Source organism: Ascaphus truei, chromosome 5 (assembly GCF_040206685.1).
Source record: "Ascaphus truei isolate aAscTru1 chromosome 5, aAscTru1.hap1, whole genome shotgun sequence".
NCBI lineage: Eukaryota > Metazoa > Chordata > Amphibia > Anura > Ascaphidae > Ascaphus > Ascaphus truei.
In genome coordinates, this window is record NC_134487.1 from 26,807,076 (window position 1) to 26,832,285 (window position 25,210).

A 25,210-nucleotide genomic window follows, 5' to 3' on the forward strand; every position below is an offset into this window, starting at 1 on the left:
CTGTGTTCCCGTCACCCCCCCTCACCCGCCCCCCCGGAGGTACACGACCGCGGCGCAGTCCCCATTCTCTACCCCTGGTAGAGCTGCGTGTCCTGCTGCAGCCAGGTCCACACAAGGGGGTTACAGGAGGGCACGGTAATGTGCGTGGGGCGCTCTTCCCTCTGATTATGCTGTGGAGGACGCATAGCACAACAGCCTCTTCTGCTGCCATCACTGCTGCGCATGCGCGGCATAGGAGCGGCAATGGCGGAAGTTCACTCGCCCCCACAGTTGCGCAGCACGCAGACCCCGCAGCCATTGTTGGCTTCCTCCGGCAGCCGGGTCAGCGGCCTCCAGCCCCGCGGGGAGCCGATGTAATAATGCATCTGGGGGGAATGGCGCATGTGCTGGAGCGGCCGGGGCTGAGGGGAGGGGTTAGCCATCAAAACACAACAGCGCATGCGCGGCATGGCAGCGAGAACGGCGGCCATTAGTAGCGGCGACGCCGGCGCCGCATATGTCAGCGGCCGTGTGGGGAGTGCGGCGGCCATCAGGCCGTTAGGAGCGGCGACGGCGGCTATCGCCGCCGCATTGATTTTTGGAGCGGTTGGGATGTCAGTGTTGGGGTCGGGCTGAGCCAGAACACAGCCCGGCCTCAACTGCCAGCACTGACGTCACATCCGTTTCATTTCTGTCTCCACAATCCATTTTTTGCCCTAGTTCGAATAAGGTGCCACTAAGGAAGTTTCACTTTAAAAAACAGACAAACTAAAATGGAGTAAGAATTTACTCAAATTAGTTCCATTAGTTCACTTTGCTCCAAAGTGGTAGCAAAATAATTGTGCCCTTGTGTGTTGAAGTACAGAACTGCACATTTTTATTTATTTTATTATTATTTATTTATAAAATGTTTTACCAGGACAAATAATACATGGTTACAAATACAGTTACATAAGTAAACAGGTATACATTATATACAAGACATTGCATGCACAGTTAAAGATAATATATATTATAGGCGTACGTAACAGTTACAGACCACTTTAGGGCACTTTTTCAAAAGTATGAATACTGAATAATAGTTTCCCATTTCCTTTGCCATTCAAAATGTTAAACTTCAAGTATAGGAAGAAGCCGCAATTCACATTTCATTGTTCTTCAAACTATTCACCTAGGCAAGCTTCCTCCAAGTAGTGTTAATACATAAATCCCGGGATACAGATTCTTTCCTACAACTGTAATGATGGATTTTTTTCAACAGAGCAAACGTGTTAACGCACAATGATGGTTCTCTCTATAGATAGATTTGGGAATTGAATTTTGTTGAACGTATTACACTTTTTGGTCTTTTTTTTCCCCTCTGCATATTCCCTGGATTAGACCTCTGCACCCAAGAGAACCATCGTCGACAAGTGACATTTTGGGGATTCGAGAGAACGTGTGTGTTTTCTAGGCAGGAAGTACGTTGACTTTTCATTATTACCAAGAGACATTTTTTGCAATTTTTTTTAAATTCACTATTGTGTTATCACCGATTTCAATTATATTATTAGACCGTTTATATTAATTTTGTCACTGGGTGGGTTGAATAGTTTTAGCGCTTTCCCTATGTATATTTATTTCGTATTAACACTTTTGTTGCATTAATATTGATTTACCAGAGATCACCAGGCAGTAGGGAGATGAGCAGTTGGATGGCCTAACCGCATCATCTTATTTCTTGACAAACTGAGGTTTTTTTGTTTTCCAATAAAAAAAAAAAGATTAAAGATAATTGATATATTTTTCATTTTAAATACTATTTTACTGTACATGAAATTACCATTTCAAATGCCCAGTTTCACTAAAGACACTAGCATTTTTCAGTATTGTTTATCTTCAATTAATACACGAGTAGAGCATTAAGCATTGTTCCTCTTCTCATTCCTCTTTATATATAACCATTGAGAGAACGAGAAAGGAAAATGTACACGAAACAAGGAGAACAAACAACCGAACAACGTCAGCTCGCACCAAAGTCGATCCCCAATGCTGGAAGAACCGCCTGTAAAGAACTACAGAGGACACGCGCTTTACTAATTCTCAACCATATATGAATCACACATAAAGAAGTGGACATTTAAAAGCAATAATCCCCCATAAATTGTGCTACTGAAAGCCAAAAAGCTTTCATCTTTACAGTGCCAGGAACGACATGGGACCCTGCTCAGTGTTCAAATAGCAGCCAGCCCGACTGAATCGGAAGTGCAGACTCTTCCACTTCCGTTTCCGGTGCCTGGTCGCATCAGGAGAGGAAGTGCTGGGGGCCGATGGTACTCTGATACCAAGGAGCAGGAGTGCTGGGGGGCCGATGGTACTCTGATACCAAGGAGCAGGAGTGCTGGGGGGCCGATGGTACTCTGATACCAAGGATCAGGAGTGCTGGGGGGTCGATGGTACTCTGATACCAAGGAGCAGAAGTGCTGGAGGCCGATGGTACTCTGATACCAAGGAGCAGAAGTGCTGGGGGCCGATGGTACTCTGATACCAAGGAGCAGAAGTGCTGGGGGGCCGATGGTACTCTGATACCAAGGAGCAGGAGTGCTGGGGGGCCGATGGTACTCTGATACCAAGGAGCAGGAGTGCTGGGGGGCCGATGGTACTCTGATACCAAGGAGCAGGAGTGCTGGGGGGCCGATGGTACTCTGATACCAAGGATCTGGAGTGCTGGGGGGCCGATGGTACTCTGATACCAAGGATCAGGAGTGCTGGGGGGTCGATGGTACTCTGATACCAAGGAGCAGAAGTGCTGGAGGCCGATGGTACTCTGATACCAAGGAGGAGAAGTGCTGGGGGCCGATGGTACTCTGATACCAAGGAGCAGAAGTGCTGGGGGGCCGATGGTACTCTGATACCAAGGAGCAGGAGTGCTGGGGGCCGATGGTACTCTGATACCAAGGAGCAGGAGTGCTGGGGGGCCGATGGTACTCTGATACCAAGGAGCAGGAGTGCTGGGGGGCCGATGGTACACTAATACCAAGGAGCAGGAGTGCTGGGGGGCCGATGGTACTCTGATACCAAGGAGCAGGAGTGCTTGGGGCCGATGGTACTCTGATACCAAGGAGCAGAAGTGCTGGGGGGCCGATGGTACTCTGATACCAAGGAGCAGAAGTGCTGGGGGGGGGGCCGATGGTACACTAATACCAAGGAGCAGGAGTGCTGGGGGCCGATGGTACTCTGATACCAAGGAGCAGGAGTGCTGGGGGGGGGGGGGGGGGGGGCGATGGTACTCTAATACCAAGGAGCAGGAGTGCTGGGGGCCGATGGTACTCTGATACCAAGGAGCAGAAGTGCTGGGGGGGGGGGGGGCGATGGTACTCTGATACCAAGGAGTAGGAGTGCTGGGGGCCGATGGTACTCTGATACCAAGGAGCAGGAGTGCTGGGGGGGGGGGGCGATGGTACTCTAATACCAAGGAGCAGGAGTGCTGGGGGCCGATGGTACTCTGATACCAAGGAGCAGGAGTGCTGGGGGGGGGGGGGCGATGGTACTCTGATACCAAGGAGTAGGAGTGCTGGGGGGCCGATGGTACTCTGATACCAAGGAGCAGAAGTGCTGGGGGGGGGGGGGGCCGATGGTACACTAATACCAAGGAGCAGGAGTGCTGGGGGCCGATGGTACTCTGATACCAAGGAGCAGGAGTGCTGGGGGCCGATGGTACTCTGATACCAAGGAGCAGAAGTGCTGGGGGGGGGGGGGCGATGGTACTCTGATACCAAGGAGTAGGAGTGCTGGGGGCCGATGGTACTCTGATACCAAGGAGCAGGAGTGCTGGGGGGGGGGGGGCGATGGTACTCTGATACCAAGGAGCAGGAGTGCTGGGGGGCCGATGGTACTCTGATACCAAGGAGCAGGAGTGCTGGGGGGGCGATGGTACTCTGATACCAAGGAGCAGGAGTGCTGGGGGGCCGATGGTACTCTGATACCAAGGAGTAGGAGTGCTGGGGGGCCGATGGTACTCTGATACCAAGGAGCAGGAGTGCTGGGGGGGGGGGGGGGGGCGATGGTACTCTGATACCAAGGAGCAGGAGTGCTGGGGGGCCGATGGTACTCTGATACCAAGGAGTAGGAGTGCTGGGGGCCGATGGTACTCTGATACCAAGGAGTAGGAGTGCTGGGGGGCCGATGGTACTCTGATACCAAAGAGCAGGAGTGCTGGGGGGGGGGGGGGGCGATGGTACTCTGATACCAAGGAGCAGGAGTGCTGGGGGGCCGATGGTACTCTGATACCAAGGAGTAGGAGTGCTGGGGGCCGATGGTACTCTGATACCAAGGAGTAGGAGTGCTGGGGGGCCGATGGTACTCTGATACCAAGGAGCAGGAGTGCTGGGGGGCCGATGGTACTCTGATACCAAGGAGCAGAAGTGCTGGGGGGGGGGCGATGGTACTCTGATACCAAGGAGCAGGAGTGCTGGGGGGCCGATGGTACTCTGATACCAAGGAGTAGGAGTGCTGGGGGCCGATGGTACTCTGATACCAAGGAGTAGGAGTGCTGGGGGGCCGATGGTACTCTGATACCAAGGAGCAGGAGTGCTGGGGGGCCGATGGTACTCTGATACCAAGGAGCAGAAGTGCTGGGGGGGGGGCCGATGGTACTCTGATACCAAGGAGCAGGAGTGCTGGGGGGCCGATGGTACTCTGATACCAAGGAGCAGAAGTGCTGGGGGGGGGGGGGGGGCGATGGTACTCTGATACCAAGGAGTAGGAGTGCTGGGGGCCGATGGTACTCTGATACCAAGGAGCAGGAGTGCTGGGGGGGGGAGGGGCGATGGTACTCTAATACCAAGGAGCAGGAGTGCTGGGGGCCGATGGTACTCTGATACCAAGGAGCAGGAGTGCTGGGGGGGGGGGGGGCGATGGTACTCTGATACCAAGGAGTAGGAGTGCTGGGGGGCCGATGGTACTCTGATACCAAGGAGCAGAAGTGCTGGGGGGGGGGGGGGCGATGGTACACTAATACCAAGGAGCAGGAGTGCTGGGGGCCGATGGTACTCTGATACCAAGGAGCAGGAGTGCTGGGGGCCGATGGTACTCTGATACCAAGGAGCAGAAGTGCTGGGGGGGGGGGGGGGCGATGGTACTCTGATACCAAGGAGTAGGAGTGCTGGGGGCCGATGGTACTCTGATACCAAGGAGCAGGAGTGCTGGGGGGGGGGGGGGCGATGGTACTCTGATACCAAGGAGCAGGAGTGCTGGGGGGCCGATGGTACTCTGATACCAAGGAGCAGGAGTGCTGGGGGGGCGATGGTACTCTGATACCAAGGAGCAGGAGTGCTGGGGGGCCGATGGTACTCTGATACCAAGGAGTAGGAGTGCTGGGGGGCCGATGGTACTCTGATACCAAGGAGCAGGAGTGCTGGGGGGGGGGCGATGGTACTCTGATACCAAGGAGTAGGAGTGCTGGGGGCCGATGGTACTCTGATACCAAGGAGTAGGAGTGCTGGGGGGCCGATGGTACTCTGATACCAAAGAGCAGGAGTGCTGGGGTGGGGGGGGGGGGGCGATGGTACTCTGATACCAAGGAGCAGGAGTGCTGGGGGGCCGATGGTACTCTGATACCAAGGAGTAGGAGTGCTGGGGGCCGATGGTACTCTGATACCAAGGAGTAGGAGTGCTGGGGGGCCGATGGTACTCTGATACCAAGGAGCAGGAGTGCTGGGGGGCCGATGGTACTCTGATACCAAGGAGCAGAAGTGCTGGGGGGGGGCCGATGGTACTCTGATACCAAGGAGCAGGAGTGCTGGGGGGCCGATGGTACTCTGATACCAAGGAGTAGGAGTGCTGGGGGCCGATGGTACTCTGATACCAAGGAGTAGGAGTGCTGGGGGGCCGATGGTACTCTGATACCAAGGAGCAGGAGTGCTGGGGGGCCGATGGTACTTTGATACCAAGGAGCAGAAGTGCTGGGGGGGGGCCGATGGTACTCTGATACCAAGGAGTAGGAGTGCTGGGGGGCCGATGGTACTCTGATACCAAGGAGCAGGAGTGCTGGGGGGCCGATGGTACTCTGATACCAAGGAGCAGAAGTGCTGGGGGGGGGCCGATGGTACTCTGATACCAAGGAGCAGGAGTGCTGGGGGGCCGATGGTACTCTGATACCAAGGAGTAGGAGTGCTGGGGGGCCGATGGTACTCTGATACCAAGGAGCAGGAGTGCTGGGGGGCCGATGGTACTCTGATACCAAGGAGCAGAAGTGCTGGGGGGGGGCCGATGGTACTCTGATACCAAGGAGCAGGAGTGCTGGGGGGCCGATGGTACTCTGATACCAAGGAGCAGAAGTGCTGGGGGGGGGGGGGGGGCGATGGTACTCTGATACCAAGGAGTAGGAGTGCTGGGGGCCGATGGTACTCTGATACCAAGGAGCAGGAGTGCAGGGGGGGGGGGGGGCGATGGTACTCTGATACCAAGGAGCAGGAGTGCTGGGGGGCCGATGGTACTCTGATACCAAGGAGTAGGAGTGCTGGGGGCCGATGGTACTCTGATACCAAGGAGTAGGAGTGCTGGGGGGCCGATGGTACTCTGATACCAAGGAGCAGGAGTGCTGGGGGCCGATGGTACTCTGATACCAAGGAGTAGGAGTGCTGGGGGGCCGATGGTACTCTGATACCAAGGAGCAGGAGTGCAGGGGGCCGATGGTACTCTGATACCAAGGAGTAGGAGTGCTGGGGGGCCGATGGTACTCTGATACCAAGGAGCAGGAGTGCTGGGGGCCGATGGTACTCTGATACCAAGGAGTAGGAGTGCTGGGGGGCCGATGGTACTCTGATACCAAGGAGCAGGAGTGCTGGGGGGCCGATGGTACTCTGATACCAAGGAGCAGAAGTGCTGGGGGGGGGCCGATGGTACTCTGATACCAAGGAGTAGGAGTGCTGGGGGGCCGATGGTACTCTGATACCAAGGAGCAGGAGTGCTGGGGGGGGGGCGATGGTACTCTGATACCAAGGAGCAGGAGTGCTGGGGGGCCGATGGTACTCTGATACCAAGGAGTAGGAGTGCTGGGGGGCCGATGGTACTCTGATACCAAGGAGCAGAAGTGCTGGGGGGGGGCCGATGGTACTCTGATACCAAGGAGTAGGAGTGCTGGGGGGCCGATGGTACTCTGATACCAAGGAGCAGGAGTGCTGGGGGGGGGCCGATGGTACTCTGATACCAAGGAGCAGGAGTGCTGGGGGCCGATGGTACTCTGATACCAAGGAGTAGGAGTGCTGGGGGCCGATGGTACTCTGATACCAAGGAGCAGGAGTGCTGGGGGCCGATGGTACTCTGATACCAAGGAGCAGGATTGCTGGGGGGGGGGGGGGCGATGGTACTCTGATACCACTGGACCACCGCCACTCTACGGTTAAAAGCTTCCAGAGTGATGGTAGCGGAGCAGCAATTGCTGTATTGTACGACTCCAATTTACACAGCTATCTAGTCCATTTTATTTGTCCGATATGGTTTTAAACCTTTTTGCAAACATACTGTAAATCCTTTCCTAAGCTAATATGTTTGATTCTAACGCACACACCTATCGAAAAACTATTAATTTATTCAAGTGAACAAATAATATAAACAAATTAAGTAACTGGGATCGTAGCAGACCCATTTACAGATTGTATACGCTTGCTCCATCTTTATTTTTACTTATATTTTATATCATATATATACATTTTTTTTTTATCATTTTTGTCTTTGATTCATTGATAAAGAAGTTGATTAATTTAATCTGTTGGTTTTTTTTTTCCATATTCATTTTAAAGTATACTACTAAAGGCAAAGGTTGTCGAGAATTAGGAAGTCTAATCAACAGATAATTCCACATCATCAATTGGTAGCTTATTAGCGCCTTAATTGCACAAACAAGTACAGTATATAAATGATTTGAACTGGGCTACCAGCATACTGAACATAGAGTATATATCCAGGGCTGATGTCAGTCCTGGAGAAATATATCGGAGCTCGATGGCAACATTAGTTGTAAACTATGAGCATTGAAGAGCTTATAGTAATGTCAATTGTGTATAGCCATATGATTATATATATATATATATATATATATATATATATATATATATATATATATAGTGGTTGACAAATCACCAAAAAATCTACTCGCCACACAAAAAAATCTACTCGCCACCTAGTACAAAACGTGTGCTGCTTGGGCCAATATTTACTCGCCCGGGGGTTAAATCCACTCGCCCGGGGCGAGCAAATGTATAGGTTTGTCGAACACTGTGTATATATATATATATATATATATATATATATATATATATAGGTTCCTTACCGAGTAGATCCAGGATCCCAAGATCACGAGGCAAGAAGGAGACAGCACACTCAAAGGTACAAAAAGCAGCGTGTATTCAGTAGAAAAACCGGCACATAAACCCGACGTTTCGGTCCTTGACACAGGACCTTTCTCAAGGGAGTGCTAATACATAATGACACCTGACAAACATATATACCCACCACCCATTAACAAACAGATCCCTGATAGGCTAGACCATGATGTAAGACAGCTGTGAGCACTAGCTAATCAATTATGACATCAGCACTGAACGACAGTGGTCTCAGATGGCGTCTCATATATCATGCTGATCATTACTGCCTTAGGTAGCAGTGGCGCGCGTGCGCAATGTACATCGCAACTAAATAAATAAGGGGAATACCTAAAAGGCACAGGCATTCAATGCGTATGTTAGTTTGCACAAAAAGGTCAACAGAGCATATCTGTGGAACATATCCTAACAATACATAATTGAAACCTTTTTACCACATATGTGTGTGCCATCTGTTTATTTTTATATATATATATATATATATATATATATATATATATATATGTAGCCAGGTCACCTGTTTCCCCTTTTGACCTCCTAGGGAGCCTCAGTGGCCAGGAGAGATGCCGGGTGCTGCTGGAGGCCAGCGGCAGACCCGACGGCCATCCCAAGGGTGGGGGCCGTTGCAGGGAGCGGTGCTCTGTCTCCGCGAGCGGGCCGGTTGCCGGGGACGCGATCGGCCCGTTGCTAAGGCCGCGGTCGCGTCTCTAAGGTCCCGGCGGCCGGCGAAGAGAGCGCCGCCATTACTCCATCACTCGCGCATGCGCAGTGATCGCGCGAGTGTAGGATCCAGCCAGGAGAGTCGCGCGAGAGGTAGGGAGAGATTGCGGCGGCCATTAGGGGTCAGTGCAGGTGTAGGAAAGGCACGCACACGGCCCCAATGTTATTACAGGCGCCCAGGGACTACAATTCCCATAGTGCTTAGCGAGGGAGGCATCAGGTGCCTCATAGGAGCCAATAGGGCTGTAGGACTGCCAGGAGGAGAAGTGGATACATTTGGCGGGCTTGCAGCTACGTTGTCAGTCAGAGCAAGGAGCAGACAAGGGAAGGAGGTAGGGTACAGGAGCGAGGGACTCCCTGTACTAGGCCAGCACCCCCTTGGCCCAAGCTAGCCCTGAGTCCCCCAGTAGTGTGAGTGTTGCCAGGGACAGCCCTCAGGACAGGGAACCTGTCACATACTTTAGTTGGCAACTGGGGAACAGAAGGGAAGATAGGGACAACTGGGGGGTTTCATAGCGGTAACCAATCCGGGGAGCCATAGCCCAGGGTCCTGTTGTAAGTAAGTGGCACGAGACAGCTGGGGGGTTCATAGCGGTAACCAGTCCGGGGAGCCATAGCCCAGGGTCCGTGTTGCGAGTGACGAGGCAACTGGGGGGGTTCATAGCGGTAACCAATCCGGGGAGCCATTGCCCAGGGCGGCGTTGCGCGTAGTACGAGGCAACTGGGGGGGTTTCATAGCGGTAACCAATCCGGGGAGCCATGGCCCAGGGCCCGTATTATGAGTAGGGTGGGTACAAGACCTACCTATATAGGATAGGCAACCCCGAACGCCCTAGAAGTTGACCCTTAAGCCACTTAAGGATGCTGTGTTATAGGGACGCCTATAGTGCAGTATGTGTCATGTTGCTATTGTGTTAGTGAGGGACTCAGCGGATGCTGCGGTTCCAGTGACGGAGTTCGGATCCACGTTGGGGTCCACAGAGAATATCGGCAGGATAGGATCAGACGGGTTCATCGCACGTCTGACCCTTTGTGAAGCGTTGCTGATCCGAGCACCGGAGTGCTCGGCAGGTATCTACAGTTCTAAGTGCACCAACTGGCCCTTAGTGTAACTGTGACTGCGCAGTCACCCATTGACTCTCTGCAAAAGTGCGGGACATTGGGTGGGGTTCTTTGGACATTGGGTGGGATCACCTGGTGTTGCGGAAGCGTCCTGCGCGACGCAGTAGGTGTCTCCTCTAGAGAGGGACACAGGTTATATAAAGGTATTGCCGTGATATGTTATATTGCTTGTTAGTAAAGTCACTCGTTAATATATCTCCCCGTGTATGTGATTATTGTGTTGTCCTGCGAGGAACCACTCCCCCTCTGCTGGGAGCCATCGCAGGTGGAGGCGCTGCACCTATTGTAAGTGGTTGTCCATAGTATTGTAATTGCCCCAGGTTCCCCGTGGCGGAAGCTCAGCCCTCCTGTGAGCCAACAGGTAACGCACCACCCACACCTATGGTAACACCGTATGTTCTCTTGCACCCCACACTATATCTGCGATTGGGGGGGGGGAATACCCGTTACACATATACATATATATATACACACACACACACACACACACACACACACACACACATACACACATATACACACACACACACACACACATATATACACACACACACATATACACACACACACATATACACACACACACACACACACACACACACATACAGTGTTCGACAAACCTATACATTTGCACGCCCTGGGCGAGTGGATTTAACATCGTGGCGAGCTCCTATTGGCCCAAGCAGCACACGTGTGGTACTAGGTGGCGAGTAGATTTTTTGGTGATTTGTCGACCACTGTGTGTGTGTATATATATATATATATATATATATATATATATATATATATATATATACGCACTTCCTTCTCTCTCTACTATTAAATTAAATAGAGCAAGAGGCAACTGGCTATCACGAATAGCACCAGTAGTTAGCCTGTAAGGTACTCACAGTTGACCTTTGGAGTCCTGAGAGAGTAGGGAGAAGGAAGGTGAAGTCCTGGAGTATCCGCAGCTCCAAACGGTGAGTGCAGCGTTTGAGGAGAGGAGGAGGTGGTATAGTATATGGGTCTCTCCTATGAACTCCGCTGATGGCTGTTAGTCCCTCCGATCTGGGCTCCGTCTGCGTCTCTCTAGCACCATGTGTGCGACGCGATGGCGACTGGAACACTCACAAACAGCTGACACTGCCCGGCTTCACTGATGTAATAACACCGCGCCGTCTAAGCGCCGCAGCCCATGAACACTGTGTATAGCTCTTCAACACAGCGCGCTTCCATGCACATGCGCAGTAGAATAGAAAGGGTGCAGAGGGAAAAGCAGGAGCACAGATACTCAAACACTGGTGTAGGCAGGATACAAAATAATAAAAAAAAAATGTTTTATTTTGTATCCTGCCTACGCCAGTGTTTGAGTATCTGTGCTCCTGCTTTTCCCTCGGGACCCTTTCTATTCTATTGAGCATACTGAACATCACAGCCATTGAGTAACAAAGTAAAGAGTCCAAAACAGAGTGAGGGAGAGTGAAGCAGGAGAACCAGCGGGTAAAAAGGCTGAAGCTCACTGATTCCCCACCACAGAGACTCCGATCCCACCCACGTACACTCACAGATCCCCCCCCCACCCCACAGACACTCCGACCCCAACCACGGACACTCACAGACACTCACAGACCCCACATCACTCAGACTGCATAAATATCACATGGACTACATGAACTGACTAACTATTTGTGGGCTGCATTGGGTTACTTTGTTTCTACCACTTCTCAATATACCACACCAGGAGCCTCTTTCTGTTTATGCTTCTTTCTTTTAGTCTCTATTGTAAATATCAGTTTATCAAGCTAAGCTATAACAAGCAGCCCTGACAAGTCTCACGGAGTTTGCGTGAGTCACGCAGCACGAGGTTAAGCTTACAGTGCTGGGAATCCCTGAGACACAGCCTTAAACCCTGCCCCAACATCATAAAACTACCTCCAATGTCATGTACTCCGCCCCTTGTGCCACAAACCCCACTCCCAACAGCATTGGCCCAACATCCAACATCATTGTTCTCGCCTCCTGGCATCGCAGACCCCACATCTGGCAGATCCCGAATCCCCTGCTCCGAAGGGAAGGATGGGTCTCACTCAAACCTCATGTATGTATGAGGCCCATTCTCACGATACGTAGTGGGGGATCCGTGACAGCTCTGAAGTAGGCAGAACAAGCACGAGCTATTTGTTCAAAATATCTTCTTTTGCGGCTACTTACCTCTTTCACATAATTTCCAGCCAGATCAGAATGAGTTTCATCATCGGGCTTTAGGTCCGTGTCTGAAATTTCTTCGTCCAATTCAACATGATGCATCAAAGCCATTCTATGTCTGTCCCTCAGCTTTAAAGGCTGCTCGGTGCAATACAAAGATGCATGGTCCACGTTCAGATCAATCTCCTGGATCTCCTGTTTAAAAGAGTCCACTTCCAGAGCACTGTGCGGGTTGGTCAAATCATCCTGCTGCAGGTCCGAATCAATTGTAAGCTCTGCCTGAGCCAGGGGCGAAGTGATGTCATCAGATGCCAGAGTGCGAATTATAATGCCAGGAGTGTGGCAATGAACGGTGACATTATCACTGGTGTTAAGCAGATGCTCAGGCTGTGAATAGATTGAATAGATGTATTAGTAAATGATTGGTAACTAGTGGTGTCAACACTATATTTAGATTACACGATCTTCAGTCAGTCTACAGACCACAATACATGTTAATTACAAATGTAATTCTTGGATGCCAGGAAAATTATCTATGTCAAGATGTCATAGGCATCTGTATACATGAGTTTTTCGACAGGGGTTACTATGCACCTTTGGGTTCCCCAGGCATCCCAAAAAGGAGTTTGTGCAATTTTCAGGTAATTTGAAAATTGTACCAAATACAGAATTTAATAGGGCGTCTGAGATCAGATGCATTGTAGAGGGTTGGGGTTCCTTGCAATGCTTCTGTCAGACACGCAATTAAAGAGGGTTGGGGTTCCTTACAAAGCATCTGATTTCAGACGCGCTATTAGAGAGGGTTGGGGTTCCTTACAATGCATCTGATATCAGACACGCTATTAGAGGGGATTGGGGTTCCTCAGAATTTCACAATATAATTATAGGGTTCCTTAACCGCCCAAAAATGTTAAATAATCCAGGTCTACATGTAATAGGAGTGGAAGCTCTGCATACAACTGCTTGGTTACCAGAATGTTTAACCCTTGTTTTTTTAATTTATTCTATGCAAGTGGAATACAGACTGCACCAAGGACAAGGAGTGAGAAATCTGTAAAATGAGCATTTTCCTCAATCTCTGGCAAAACCATGACTTTCGGAAGTGAGCAAACACAATCGTGTCACCTCAGCGATCTGATACAGCATTGTGGGGGGATGGAATGTTAGGAAAACTACAACAGTGCTGGGTAACTACAATATATTGCTGGCATTCTTGGTTTTGTTACCTTCTTCAGTGCAATGCAATGAGTTGCTGGCCTTTTCAGCACAGATACATTTAAAACAGTAATGCTCTTTTATTTATTTGTTTACTAGTTTACTAGTGTGGAGTCCATGAGAAGTTGCAACCCATTTACATACTATAGTTGCACTCTGAAGTGATCATTTGATATAATAATGAATCACGCGGGGATTCATGAAGTATATTTAAATTACTTAAATTAGCATATTTCCCAGGTATGCCAGGGGTGTTGTTGCCAAGGTATCTCAGGTGTCTCCTCGTGTTGTTTAAAGGTATGTTTGGGGTGGTTTATAACCAACTTGGAACTAGCAAAAAAAAAGTATCTGTGTATTACGTTTGTCCACACAAGTTTTGCAGCCGATTTGAACGTTTCGCTATAAGTGAACACTCGGAAGAAGCAAATTTAGTTAGCAGAGACTGCTTTAGTTTTGACTGCAATGTACAGCTGAACCCTGTTATAACGCGGTGCTTGGGGTCCACATAATGCAACCGCATTATAATGAGGATTGCGGATTAAAAAAAAAAAAAATGGCCACTGCGATCAGGGGTTCCATGTCTGCCGGAGGAGAAGAGCTGGGATAACTCTCTCAGCTGTCCCAGACCCTGCGGCACCCCCACGCAGGACTTACCCAGAGCAGGGTGCCGGGGATCCGACACCTCGGTTCAGCCATCGTGGGGGGGGGGGAGGTTGCAAATGTTCCAACTCTGCTTCATACAACATCTCGTGTGGGTGTGTTGTTTTTTTTCACCCTGTTTGTACTTAATGGTGGTGGTTTTTTTAATTGCACACCATAAACTCTATTGGGCTGGAAGTAGTGGTTACTATACTTTTATTTTGTTATCAGAATTATCCAATTTGAGTATGAATTTATAAACATTTACAGCAATTGTCCTTTTACCTTGAATATGCTTAGAGTATGTATTCTCATCAAATAGGGAAAAAATCGTCCCAGTTTTCCACTGTTTTAGAAAAAACAAAATAGAAACAATGTTTGTGTCCATCTTCAGGTCCTCCACTGACTGCCTTAAAGTTTGTAGAGCTGGCTGCAAAAGCAGGTTTGCCCAAAGGCGTTATCAACATCCAGCACCGGATCAGGTAATGTGTAATCCTGGTTACTGTACTAGTGCTGCCATGTGATACACACATCTTTATAAAAGGGAGGAGGAGTAATACAGGAATTCTGTACACGACCAAGTTTCAGTCCCCGATAATCTTCGGAAAGTCTCAAACCTCCAGCACTAAAATTAGATTGTGATCTCTATGGGTTACCAGTGATCCAGTGCTGTGCATAATGTCAACATTAAGCAAAGATTTTTAAAGTATATTCAATGTTGAAACATTTCTATGTTGTGAACAGCGTTGCACAACTAAAAGTGAAGGCTAAAACTTTTTTTTTGTGTGTGTATATAATTAATTTTTTTTTCCACTAAAAAAACAAATAAACTTTGCTAAGGGAAGATTATAGGTGAAAAATCAAAAGCTGGGATGTTTTGGTACCCCTCGGGACCTTTGTCACTTTAAAATAAATCCTGAGTGGGACCAAAACATTAGTATTACTAAATAACTAAAGACCTGTAAGATGCTAGATGCTCCCATTTTTGCTTCGCGGCTCCGTCAGTATCTGATTGCTTTTGTGAAATGCTGCGTGAGATTCTTTCCTTGTGCAGGTTCCTCTGCGGTCAGCTAAGGCCATTCATGGTGATACTGTTTTCCATTCTTCTTTCTCTCTTGTTGCAAATGTTCCAGCTCCGCTTCATACATCATCTCCTGAGAGTGTGTGTGTGTTTGTGTGTCTGTTAGCAATAAAGCATTGAATAAAAAAATAAAAACCTTGGAGATGTTCTAAATTGGGAGCCACTCAGACCACGTTATAAGCGGATCCGCGTTGTAGCGGATTGTGCTATAACGGGGTTGAGCTGTAATATTGTGAAGCAAGGACGTGTTGGTCCTTTCTTCCATATAGTAACAAAGGAGGGAGAGGGAGTGGGTGGTATGATACCTTCTATTGGATCAACAAGTAGTTATGTAACAAGCTTTCAAACCTCTAAGGGTTCCATCTGTGCAGTGAAGCCAGCTAGAAAGAAAGATGGCAAGATGACTCACAGATAAGGTATGCACAATGATCTGATCTGGTGATGCTGGTGAGGTGTTGGATGTCAGTGTCACCGTCGGATTGGAGGTTAGTGTTAATGGAAGACCTTGGCTGGAACCTGTCTGAAGGATGAAGGTCCCTGGGGTTCCACTTGGCTGCAAGTATAATGACTTGGGTAAAGAAATAAACAAAAAAGGTTGAGTTAGGAACCTGTTAATTAAATCAGATTGTATGCAGGTCACCTTTTATTTTGCCATAAATCAATGTCAACACTAACAATGCACCTATTATTCTTTCACACTATTAGTGCAGTGCATGCATGGAATAGCCGATGCTGTGGGGGCAATGTTATACAATACTTAGCTACTGCTTGTTTGTATACAAAGCGAAGGATCTTTACATGACTTAATATGGTTATAAGGCCATGTAGCCATTTCATGTAAAAATAGATGGAAAACATATTATATATATTTCACTTTTCTGTTGCGCTCTTCAATGCTCACACAAGATAACTCCTATGTATCAATTTTTATCACTTCTGTTGGCTACATTAAAGGGATTCAGAACATGCAGATAATCTAGTTTTCTGTTGCACAGTCCTTGATGGAGAGGACACATTTTAAGAAAATATATCTATTCCCTTCTACGGCATTAATAGATCAAAAATATCCTGAAAAGTGACCATGGATCTACCCCCACTCCCTGCCTTTTACTTACATACATCTACCACTGTGCCAGTTCTACTTAAGTCACGACATATGGGAAGAGATTATTAAATTTCTAAGGATCTTCTGCAATGCTCGTTCGTTATCCACTTACTGGAAGGATCTCAAAAGTCTGCAGCGTGCCACTGTTTAGCGTTATAGTTTCTGGATCAGCAGTGGGAGAGGATGCATCACTTGAGGCTTTAATGGAAGAGAAAATGGTCTGTTATTATTATTATTGTTCTTTTATTCAGGGACAAAGTAAACAAAGATAAGTGACTCGCAGATCTGACAATCACTTTCAGTACTGAACTGAGACGCCTTAATATATTATTAATGCGATATATTAATGTTCACTTTTACTGTAATTACATAATTACCAACAATAAACCAAGATATCTCATGTTAACCTGTTCAGGAAAAAATGACACAAAGAGCTTGGATATTGAATCAAACACCCAAGGTTCTTTTCTGGGACCCTTACTTTTCTTCCTGTCTTTATAAATTACCTGCCCACAGTCTGTATGACAACCTCTCTGCACATGTATGGCGAGGATACTATGCGATATGCACGCAAGTACCAGTCTCTCGGACCTCGAATATGTACTGCAATCTGACTTTTCAAAGGGTCGAAAACTGTACCACTCAAAACAAACTGTTTTTAAACACTGACAAACCAGTAACCATCGTACTTGGAACAAAGACTGCATTTCTAAATCTTCCCATGATGGAGCCACTGATCAGATCCAGATCCAACTCTAAATATTTCCTCAGTTACTAGCTTTAAATATTTGGATATGTGGTTACACTCCAATCTAGCATTTGGTTTGCATATTGACAAACCGACATCCACAATCTACTCCAAAATCTATGTACTTTCTATAAAATAAATTCTGCCTAAGCCCCTTGGTCAGAATGCGCGTTGCACAGCAGGTAATGCCAATTATTGTACCCATGGGATTCATTGTATGGTACAGCACCCCAAATTCACTTCAGCAAACTTGACATTCTTTACAACTCAATATGCTGTTTTGTCTTCCTGTGTAACTACAACCCCCACCATTGCGATATGTTAATAGATTGGCTATCCCTCCAGTTCTGACCCAAAGTACATCTTTCCTGTCTTACCTTCAAATACTTCCTGGAAAAATTGCCCAATAATCTGAGCAGACTTCTCACCCCTTCTGTACATGGCACTTTTCTCCTTCGATCCGCCTCAAGAAACCTGCTTATGGTTCCAAGGGTCAATAAAGAATCTGTCCGCTCTTCCTTCTCTTATCTATCACTCCACTTCTGAACAATTTACCAGAGTTTCTCAAAACTGCCTCCTGTGTACATTCTTTCAAGACTTCGGCTGTTTTGTACTTTAAACAAGTTTGCAACTGTAACTTATAATGTGGTGAACTTATCATTTTCTACCCAGAACAAGCTTGAAAACAAGAGTTAACTCAATTAATTTCTTTCCTGGTAAAACATGTTATAAATGAAATAACATGGAGTTCCTAACCTAAAACTTATGGTTATATAGCTGTATACGTTACAAATGATGTTAGAGTATTAAAGCTCCAAGTCGCACTTATTCCAAACGGTGCAAAAACATCAATCTTTCTCAGTTACACGAGTGCTTCTGAAGAAAACATCTGGTATGTTACTGTCTGGAGTCCAGCTAGTCGTGGGTAGAAAGAAGACAGCGCTCCAATGGTTGGGGCTATACCAAAACAACAACTTCTTTCTTCCCAGGATTTGCTATACTCAACCCACTGGGGCTTTGAGCCCCCGTGGCAGTCTTCACCAAAATTCTTCTACTTTATCTGGAGTTTAGCTCGAACAGATATAGGAATCAGGTCATGCACCATTGGCTACCTGGTTATTACAAGTGCTTAGAAAGAAGCAGAAGTAAAACCAGCACCAGGATTCACCAAGGTGCAATATGGGTGATCGCACTGCGACTCACCGTCAATGGCCATTGACTGGGATGTCCGTTAACGTGGGATTGAGTTACAATAACTCCTATCTCACCTTCGAGAATCTCCCCCTAAAGGTTTTCCATGCAATGCTCTTGCAAGATCGTGAAATCCCTCTTCTGACAGAGTGGCCTCAAACTTGCCACAATGCTTTAGAGGCGCCTCGTCTGGCAATGGGTTATTGTGAGGAGGCAGTCTTTCAGCACACGCTCGAAGCATAGAGAGCTTTACTTACACAGGTGGGTAATCTGCACAGGAATTTGTAAGGCGGTCATGGAACTTTGTGGAAGGCCTGAGTTGTCCTCCAAACGAGATACTCTGATCTGGACGTGCTGCACATTGGGGTTACTGTTGTAAGATTGGGCATCTGATCTGTTCTCCAGCTCCTGAGCACCCAGGATGGTTGTTTCGCTTTCATGTAACTGCCTCAGGCCTTTAATTAACACTAAAACAAATGAATACATGTGTAAGTAAAAGAGTATTCTGTACTAAGGAAGCATTACTTCCCACGTGTTCCTGTTTATTGCATGGTAGGCATAAGAGTGGAGGCGCTTACCGACTGATCAATAATGTTCCTTAATGATTGTTAATAGTGCTCAGTGCCTCCGCAGTCTATTAAACAGCTTTATACTGATAATTCTCCAACAGGTTCATCACCCTGATGGAGCCGTGAATGGGCTCTCCCTCTGGGAAAGCTAGCAAAAAACTCTCATCCTGTTCCCAGGACACCACAAGGGATTTTTAGTGTGCTGGCCCTTATGGGAACATTAGTTTGGTACATCATTAGGGCAGCAAAAGGGATAATCTAATTGGGCACGCCAACAGGCGCTACAATGTTCTACTCCAACAAAAGAGAGGACCAAGGTTGTGATTGGAGGCGTCTGCATTTGTTTAACCCCTTGAGTGCCTGAGGGCAGCGGCACCAGTGCCACAGCCCCGCCAGGCACATTGCGGTTATGTATGCCCTCCTTGGGAGTGATCCCATGACCACGATGTCGCCGATGGAGCAAACGGAAGAGGAGCCCTCCTCTTATGATCCTAGTCCAGTAAGATCATGCACAGTGTTCCACAGGAGCGCACAACACGATCTCCTCTAGAAAACTATCAAAAAGCCCATAACATAGCCACAACGTCATGGGACCCCCAAAGCCGAATCCGACTATTAGATGCGGCCGTTTCGCCGCATACTTTCAGCTTCTACCGTGGGACACTTGGCCGCTGCCGTTTAGCCGCTGGCCATTTCGTCCCCGAGGTAGGCGATTAGCTCTAGGATTAGGGGTTATGGGGTACTTAAGGTTAGAGTTTTTAGCGTAAAGGAGTAAGGTTTTTAGGAAAAGGAATTATGGTCCGGGTTTTTAGTGTAAGGGGTTAAGGTTATGAGGGTTAGGGGACACATTACCTGCGGTGGCCAAATGTCCCAGCACCGGCGAAACAGGCCGGTCAGAATGTCCTAGACCGTTTCGGGAGTAACAGACCCCACGGCGTGGCAGCTATGTCCTAGGGCACTCAAGGGGTTAAACCCTCAAATACTTTGGGCTACTGTGCAGAAATCGTGAGGATAGTAGTATAAACACTGCAAATAAACTCACCTTGACTCTGAAGGTTCAGTGTATGCATATTTGTTATTGGTATAGTGGAAACCATACACACGTCTCACAAAAAAAAGATTTTAGAATACAAGACTTGGTAAAAGAACGTGGAAACAAATTCACCAAATTCACCAAGAAGTATGCACTAGGAACAGTAACTGTCATGTGCAAACATGGATTTAAGGGGATAATAGCCCCAGCGTTAGACTTGATCCGCGGTACTTTACCAGTAAATGACACATCCTTGTGATTTGCAATTTGCCGCTTGACAGTCCACCATTTACTTCTGAGCCACTGCGGTGAGCGGACACTGCTCCATCCTTCTGACAATATATCCCAGTTTATGTCATTTTCATCCAACACACCGAGCTCTACTATTCTGGAAGGGTCATAAGAGGGGGGGAAAAAAACACGTATTAGAAAAGGATTCATATGCCCAGGAAGAAACAGATTCCCCAATGGAAAGCAGACCGCTCACGGCTGTTCTATGCCGCTACGTCAAATGTTTTTCAATATGTCACCCAATGATATTCAAGGTGGTGTTGATATATATTTCCTGGGCATCTTCGTGTGGCACCACATGCTACGGCATACCATTTCTATCATCAGGTAGAGAGGATGTCCAAGCTGGAGCCTCTCATACCATTAATCTTTTTGTCCCCATCTCAGCAGAGGTTTCAGCTCTGATACCCTCAGTAGGAAATCCCACTTGCTTCCGCCCTCCCCCCCATCCCCCCTGTCAAGAAGCTAGCAGCAGGAGATGGAGCTCCGCGGGGGCGACTGGTGGTCTCCTATTGAGCCCAGGCAGCAGCAGGAGCCAGGGGTACCCCAGCACATGCACATTAGGTGCCATCAAAATATAGGTGTTCCTATTTACTTAACAAATCATTCACATCATTAACTTAAAGGGGCAATGCATGGTACTTGAATTTTTTTTAACAGTACTGAAGCCGGGGGTCTCTGGAGCTTTACCCCATTAATTTCATCTGCTGTAGTGTCATTGTTTCATATGATTTATTATGTGCATCGTTTGTCGCAAATTCACAAATGTTGTTTTCATTAGTGTTAAAAATAAAAAACTATATATATACAGTTAAGAATGGACTGTATTGTACACAGACAAATGTTTAAAACCCTTAGATGTCAGGGGGATCTGCAGCACCCCATTACAAGTAAACTCATTTAGAGTCCTCTGAATCGTTAAACCTCAGAATCAGATTGATTTCATCCTCTTTGGTCCACTGCGTGCCCCCGCTCTGCTTCCAGTTCAAATAGTTCAACCACTTGGATCGACACTGCTTTTCCGAGCGCGTCCCCACTCGTTCTGCCACCGAGGCCCAAGACACCCCTTGAGTTACGATATCCCCCACCTCGGTACCCGTGAGGTCGTGCACAACCTCTGCCAGTCGTCTTTCTTCTTCTTCTGTCCATTTGCCTAGGACACAAGAAATTATCCTCGAACGTTCTGCTCGTGGAATGCAACGGTTTTGATGGACGAACACACAGTAGTTTTAATAATAATATGTGGGAGATATTTATTTAGGCAATTTAAAACTGGAGTTGCTGTAAGAAAGGCCGGCTTTGCAACGCGGGCCCAACTTGTTCAGTGGGGTGAGGAGGTGACGGGCCCAGCTTGGTGAGGAGCTGGGGGTCGGGATGGTTTCGCAGGCCCGACTTGGTGAGTGCAGGAGGGGTGGAGGAGGAACCGCGGGCCTAACATGCTAATATTAATACAGAAACTATAAAAAGTAGCCTTTAATATTAATAATCCCCTCAGGACAGGGTATTATATGGCCATTCATGACCCTGGTGGGTTACAGGCCCTGAGATTCACCTCAGCCGTCAGTTTCTCCACCCAGGGCGTTAATGGCCAGGTAATGACTTATGACTTAATTAACCAGTATTTCACTATATTGAATGTGTCAAAACGCAACAGGAAAATCTAATGACTCAGAGGTCAACCAGGGTGATAGGAACAAGTCTTTTTTTGGGTTTTGCTTTTTTTGTTAAAGAAAAGACAAAATGTGATTTTAATTGAAAAATAATTCCTACAAAATGTGTTCAATCTCGCTTCCTATAGATTTTAGTGTAATCCTAAAAATACACAATAGAATATGGTATGACTGGATTAGTTAACTCACTTATAAATTTTAGGACATAAAAGTGCCCTAGTTGGTTAGTTTATGGACTTCACGCTTCAATAAAACCGACAAGAATTTCTAACTTGTGCAATATACGCTGGTTTATCTTAAGCAATTTCGTTTGTTAGTTTAGCATCGGAGGGTAACAACAAATGGATTATTTCACACAAAGGCACACGGAACAAGCACATATTTTAGCAATACAAGTACCAGTCTTGCAGGTCTCCTTCATTAGCCGGCAGCGATCTTTCACAGAGGAGGCACTTCTGCCCAGAGCAGCTCCTATCGTAGCCCAGTCGTTCCCATGCTTCACCCGCAGCCTGCAAAATGACACCACGAGGAAATAGTCTGGGCATATTTTAGCCCATAAAAGCAAACAATGTTTTCAGAACTACATCATCGTGCCCTTTGCTCCAGCTTCTGCCTTCATAACCTAAATGTATACAGGCATACCCCAGTTTAAGGACACTCACTTTAAGTACACTCACTTTAAGTACACTCACGAGTAAGGACATATCGCCCAATAGGCAAATAGCATCTCGCGCATGCGCCTGTCAGCACGCCCTGAATAGCAATACCACCTCCCTACCTGTACCGAAGCTGTGCGCAAGCGGGGAGACTATAGAGCCTGTTACAAATGCGTTATTTACATCAGTTATGCCCGTATATGACGATTGCAGTACAGTACATGCATCGATAAGTGGGAAAAAAGGTAGTGCTTCACTTTAAGTACATTTTCGCTTTACATACATGCTCCGGACCCATTGCGTACGTTAATGCGGGGTATGCCTGTAGTATTAATCAGATATAAGACCCCAAGATAAAGAAGCCCCCTGCAAACCAAATGCAGAAACCCAATACATTACAATGTTCAACAACAATCTTTTGACCAAAAATGTCAAACTTACTCTCGGAGCCTTTCGAGTTCTGCGTGTGTGTACCTGTGTGATAAAAGCAAAGGCATTAAAATAATAAGTGTGCGGCAAAGCAACTAAAACAACTCATCTGATGGATACTTATTCTGAACAGAACAGCAGGATGGTACGGCAGGTCAGATGCTGCACAATCTTGCTGATCATTAAACATCTTATTTCAAAAAATATAGTACGATAAGGGGGCTAATATATATTTCGCCAGGAAACACAATGCGAAGAGAACATGCAGAAAAACTATAAAAAAAATGTTATTTAGGGGAGTCATTCTAGAGAAAAGCTGCAGGGCTTCATAGAAAGCTGTGAGGTGCTCACTGGGGAGGTGAAAACTGCAGGAGTTTTTTCCTTTGGTTTTGATGATTGGCTAGTTATTTTTTGACAGAGCAATTTTGGCCCCAGAATTCCTCCCGCTCCCATGAATACGAGGATATGGATTAGCCTGTTGATTATTAATACCCATGTACTTTAAAAGCCGACTGTGATTAATTGTTTTTATAAATTCTTTCTGTTTATAAAAACTCTTATACTACAGATAAATATCTTGTGAGATGAAATTGCATTTATTACACAGAATGAAAAATTGGAAAAGCATAAAGATTTCGTTTTTGCCATCGACCCATATCACATTATTACAACAATTTGTGTTTAAACAATGGTTTTTTTGTTGTTTTGTTTTTTAACCTTCTCTCTACTTTTTTGCTGGTTGTTATTCAGAAGGTTTTAGCGTGGTATTTGATATGTTTATATGTCTATTTCGGCGAGTGTTTCTTTTGATTTACAATGGTTTCAGCAGGACATTTTTGTGACATTATCTACATATAATAAACCAAAGGTTTTGAAAAAAAAAAAAGTTACTAGTCTGTCACTGTTTCCACATTACTTTTCTATATAACCAAAGCTTATAAAAAAGGTATAACTTTCGGTCATACAATATTAAAGGGAATCAAAGTAAAAGCAAATAAATAAACAATCTTACGTGAATAACTTCTAATAATAAGCATTTTCTTTTGCTTTCCATAATCATTCCTATCATTGGTTTTCTTAAAGTTGTTTTTATTTGTATACCATTGGCATGGTGGAATGGTAGAATGACTTCTACGAAAACCTGAAGTGATAAACATATATTGAATAGTGGTTTCATTTCCAGTGTGTTGCTCTTACTTTCCCACATGGTTCCTGTCGTCATACATACGAAGAACTCTCCTGTACACGGCAAAGAGTGGACGATTCAGACCCCATGCTATTGTCCGGTAGAAATCTTTCCTCTCATCTTTCGACATCTCAAATATTATTTCGGTTGCATCTTTAATGCCATGGGTCTAGAGGAACAAAGATATTTTGGTCAGTAACCAAAAATAATGCACCCTTTCATGAAGATCTTTCAAAGAGGCCAATCATCCTCTGCATTGGAATCACATTTTATACACTTTTGGGGGTAGGGAAGGGGGGTTATCTGAAATTTGAATATGTGAAGGTGTGAGCTGAAAGAGCCACGCTTCTCTAATGCTAAAAAAAAAGGATTGTAACAGCCCCACTAAACATGATAAAAGGGTGAAAAGTTTGGATCCTTTGCAAAGTTATGAGTCTTGATCCATAATCATGCCTCTCCATATACCAATCGTGGGAGACGATCTGAAACATTACCACCTCAAAATGTGCCTACCTACTTGGTGTATAATCATGTATCTCAGGCTAGAGAGTTGGGTGTCCTGCCTCAAGGAAATGTTTGACCACAAGTTTAGTCGAGTCATTCCTGAAGGTGGCACCTTCCATCATTCCACTCTGGCATGTATTGCAGCCACAGCACTTCATAACATATTTTCTTTGGTTTTAGTAGCCCCTTAGGCATGTACCTCTTATACGTGCCAATCGGATCTGATTTAAAATGCAAGTCTTAGGCTCTTATGGTGTTTCATAGCAATTATCAGTTGCTCATGTATAGATTCCTCCAGTTTCGGGTCAGTGGCAACAATGTGCCAATGTGTTTTTAACCGTTACCCGTAGATCCCCCGACACAGAATAGTATCGCGTTACAACCGGTAACCAGTCCATTTTACTGGAGGATCGAACGTGTTTAATTAACTGCAGTATGTGGCATTGGAAAGCCTTCCTAATTTTGCTAGTACCGATTTACTGACCACTTCCAATGTTTTGCATGTTCTACTTGAACCGCTAA

General features: G+C 46.7%; 1 protein-coding gene across 2 annotated transcripts in view; it reads right to left on the minus strand.

Moving 5' to 3' along the window:
* The window catches only part of DMTF1 (cyclin D binding myb like transcription factor 1), a 62,380-nt gene that overhangs the window by 6,183 nt on the left and 30,987 nt on the right, over positions 1–25,210 (minus strand). For both annotated transcript variants that reach the window (XM_075599543.1, XM_075599545.1), the window contains 9 exons: positions 24,196–24,353; positions 23,011–23,043; positions 22,313–22,422; positions 21,168–21,396; positions 20,189–20,340; positions 18,608–18,817; positions 16,524–16,609; positions 15,716–15,874; positions 12,378–12,758 (listed from right to left, as the gene is read on the minus strand). In XM_075599543.1, the coding sequence (XP_075455658.1) occupies positions 12,378–12,758; positions 15,716–15,874; positions 16,524–16,609; positions 18,608–18,817; positions 20,189–20,340; positions 21,168–21,396; positions 22,313–22,422; positions 23,011–23,043; positions 24,196–24,353 (1,518 nt within the window). The remainder of the gene's footprint in view (positions 1–12,377; positions 12,759–15,715; positions 15,875–16,523; positions 16,610–18,607; positions 18,818–20,188; positions 20,341–21,167; positions 21,397–22,312; positions 22,423–23,010; positions 23,044–24,195; positions 24,354–25,210) is intronic.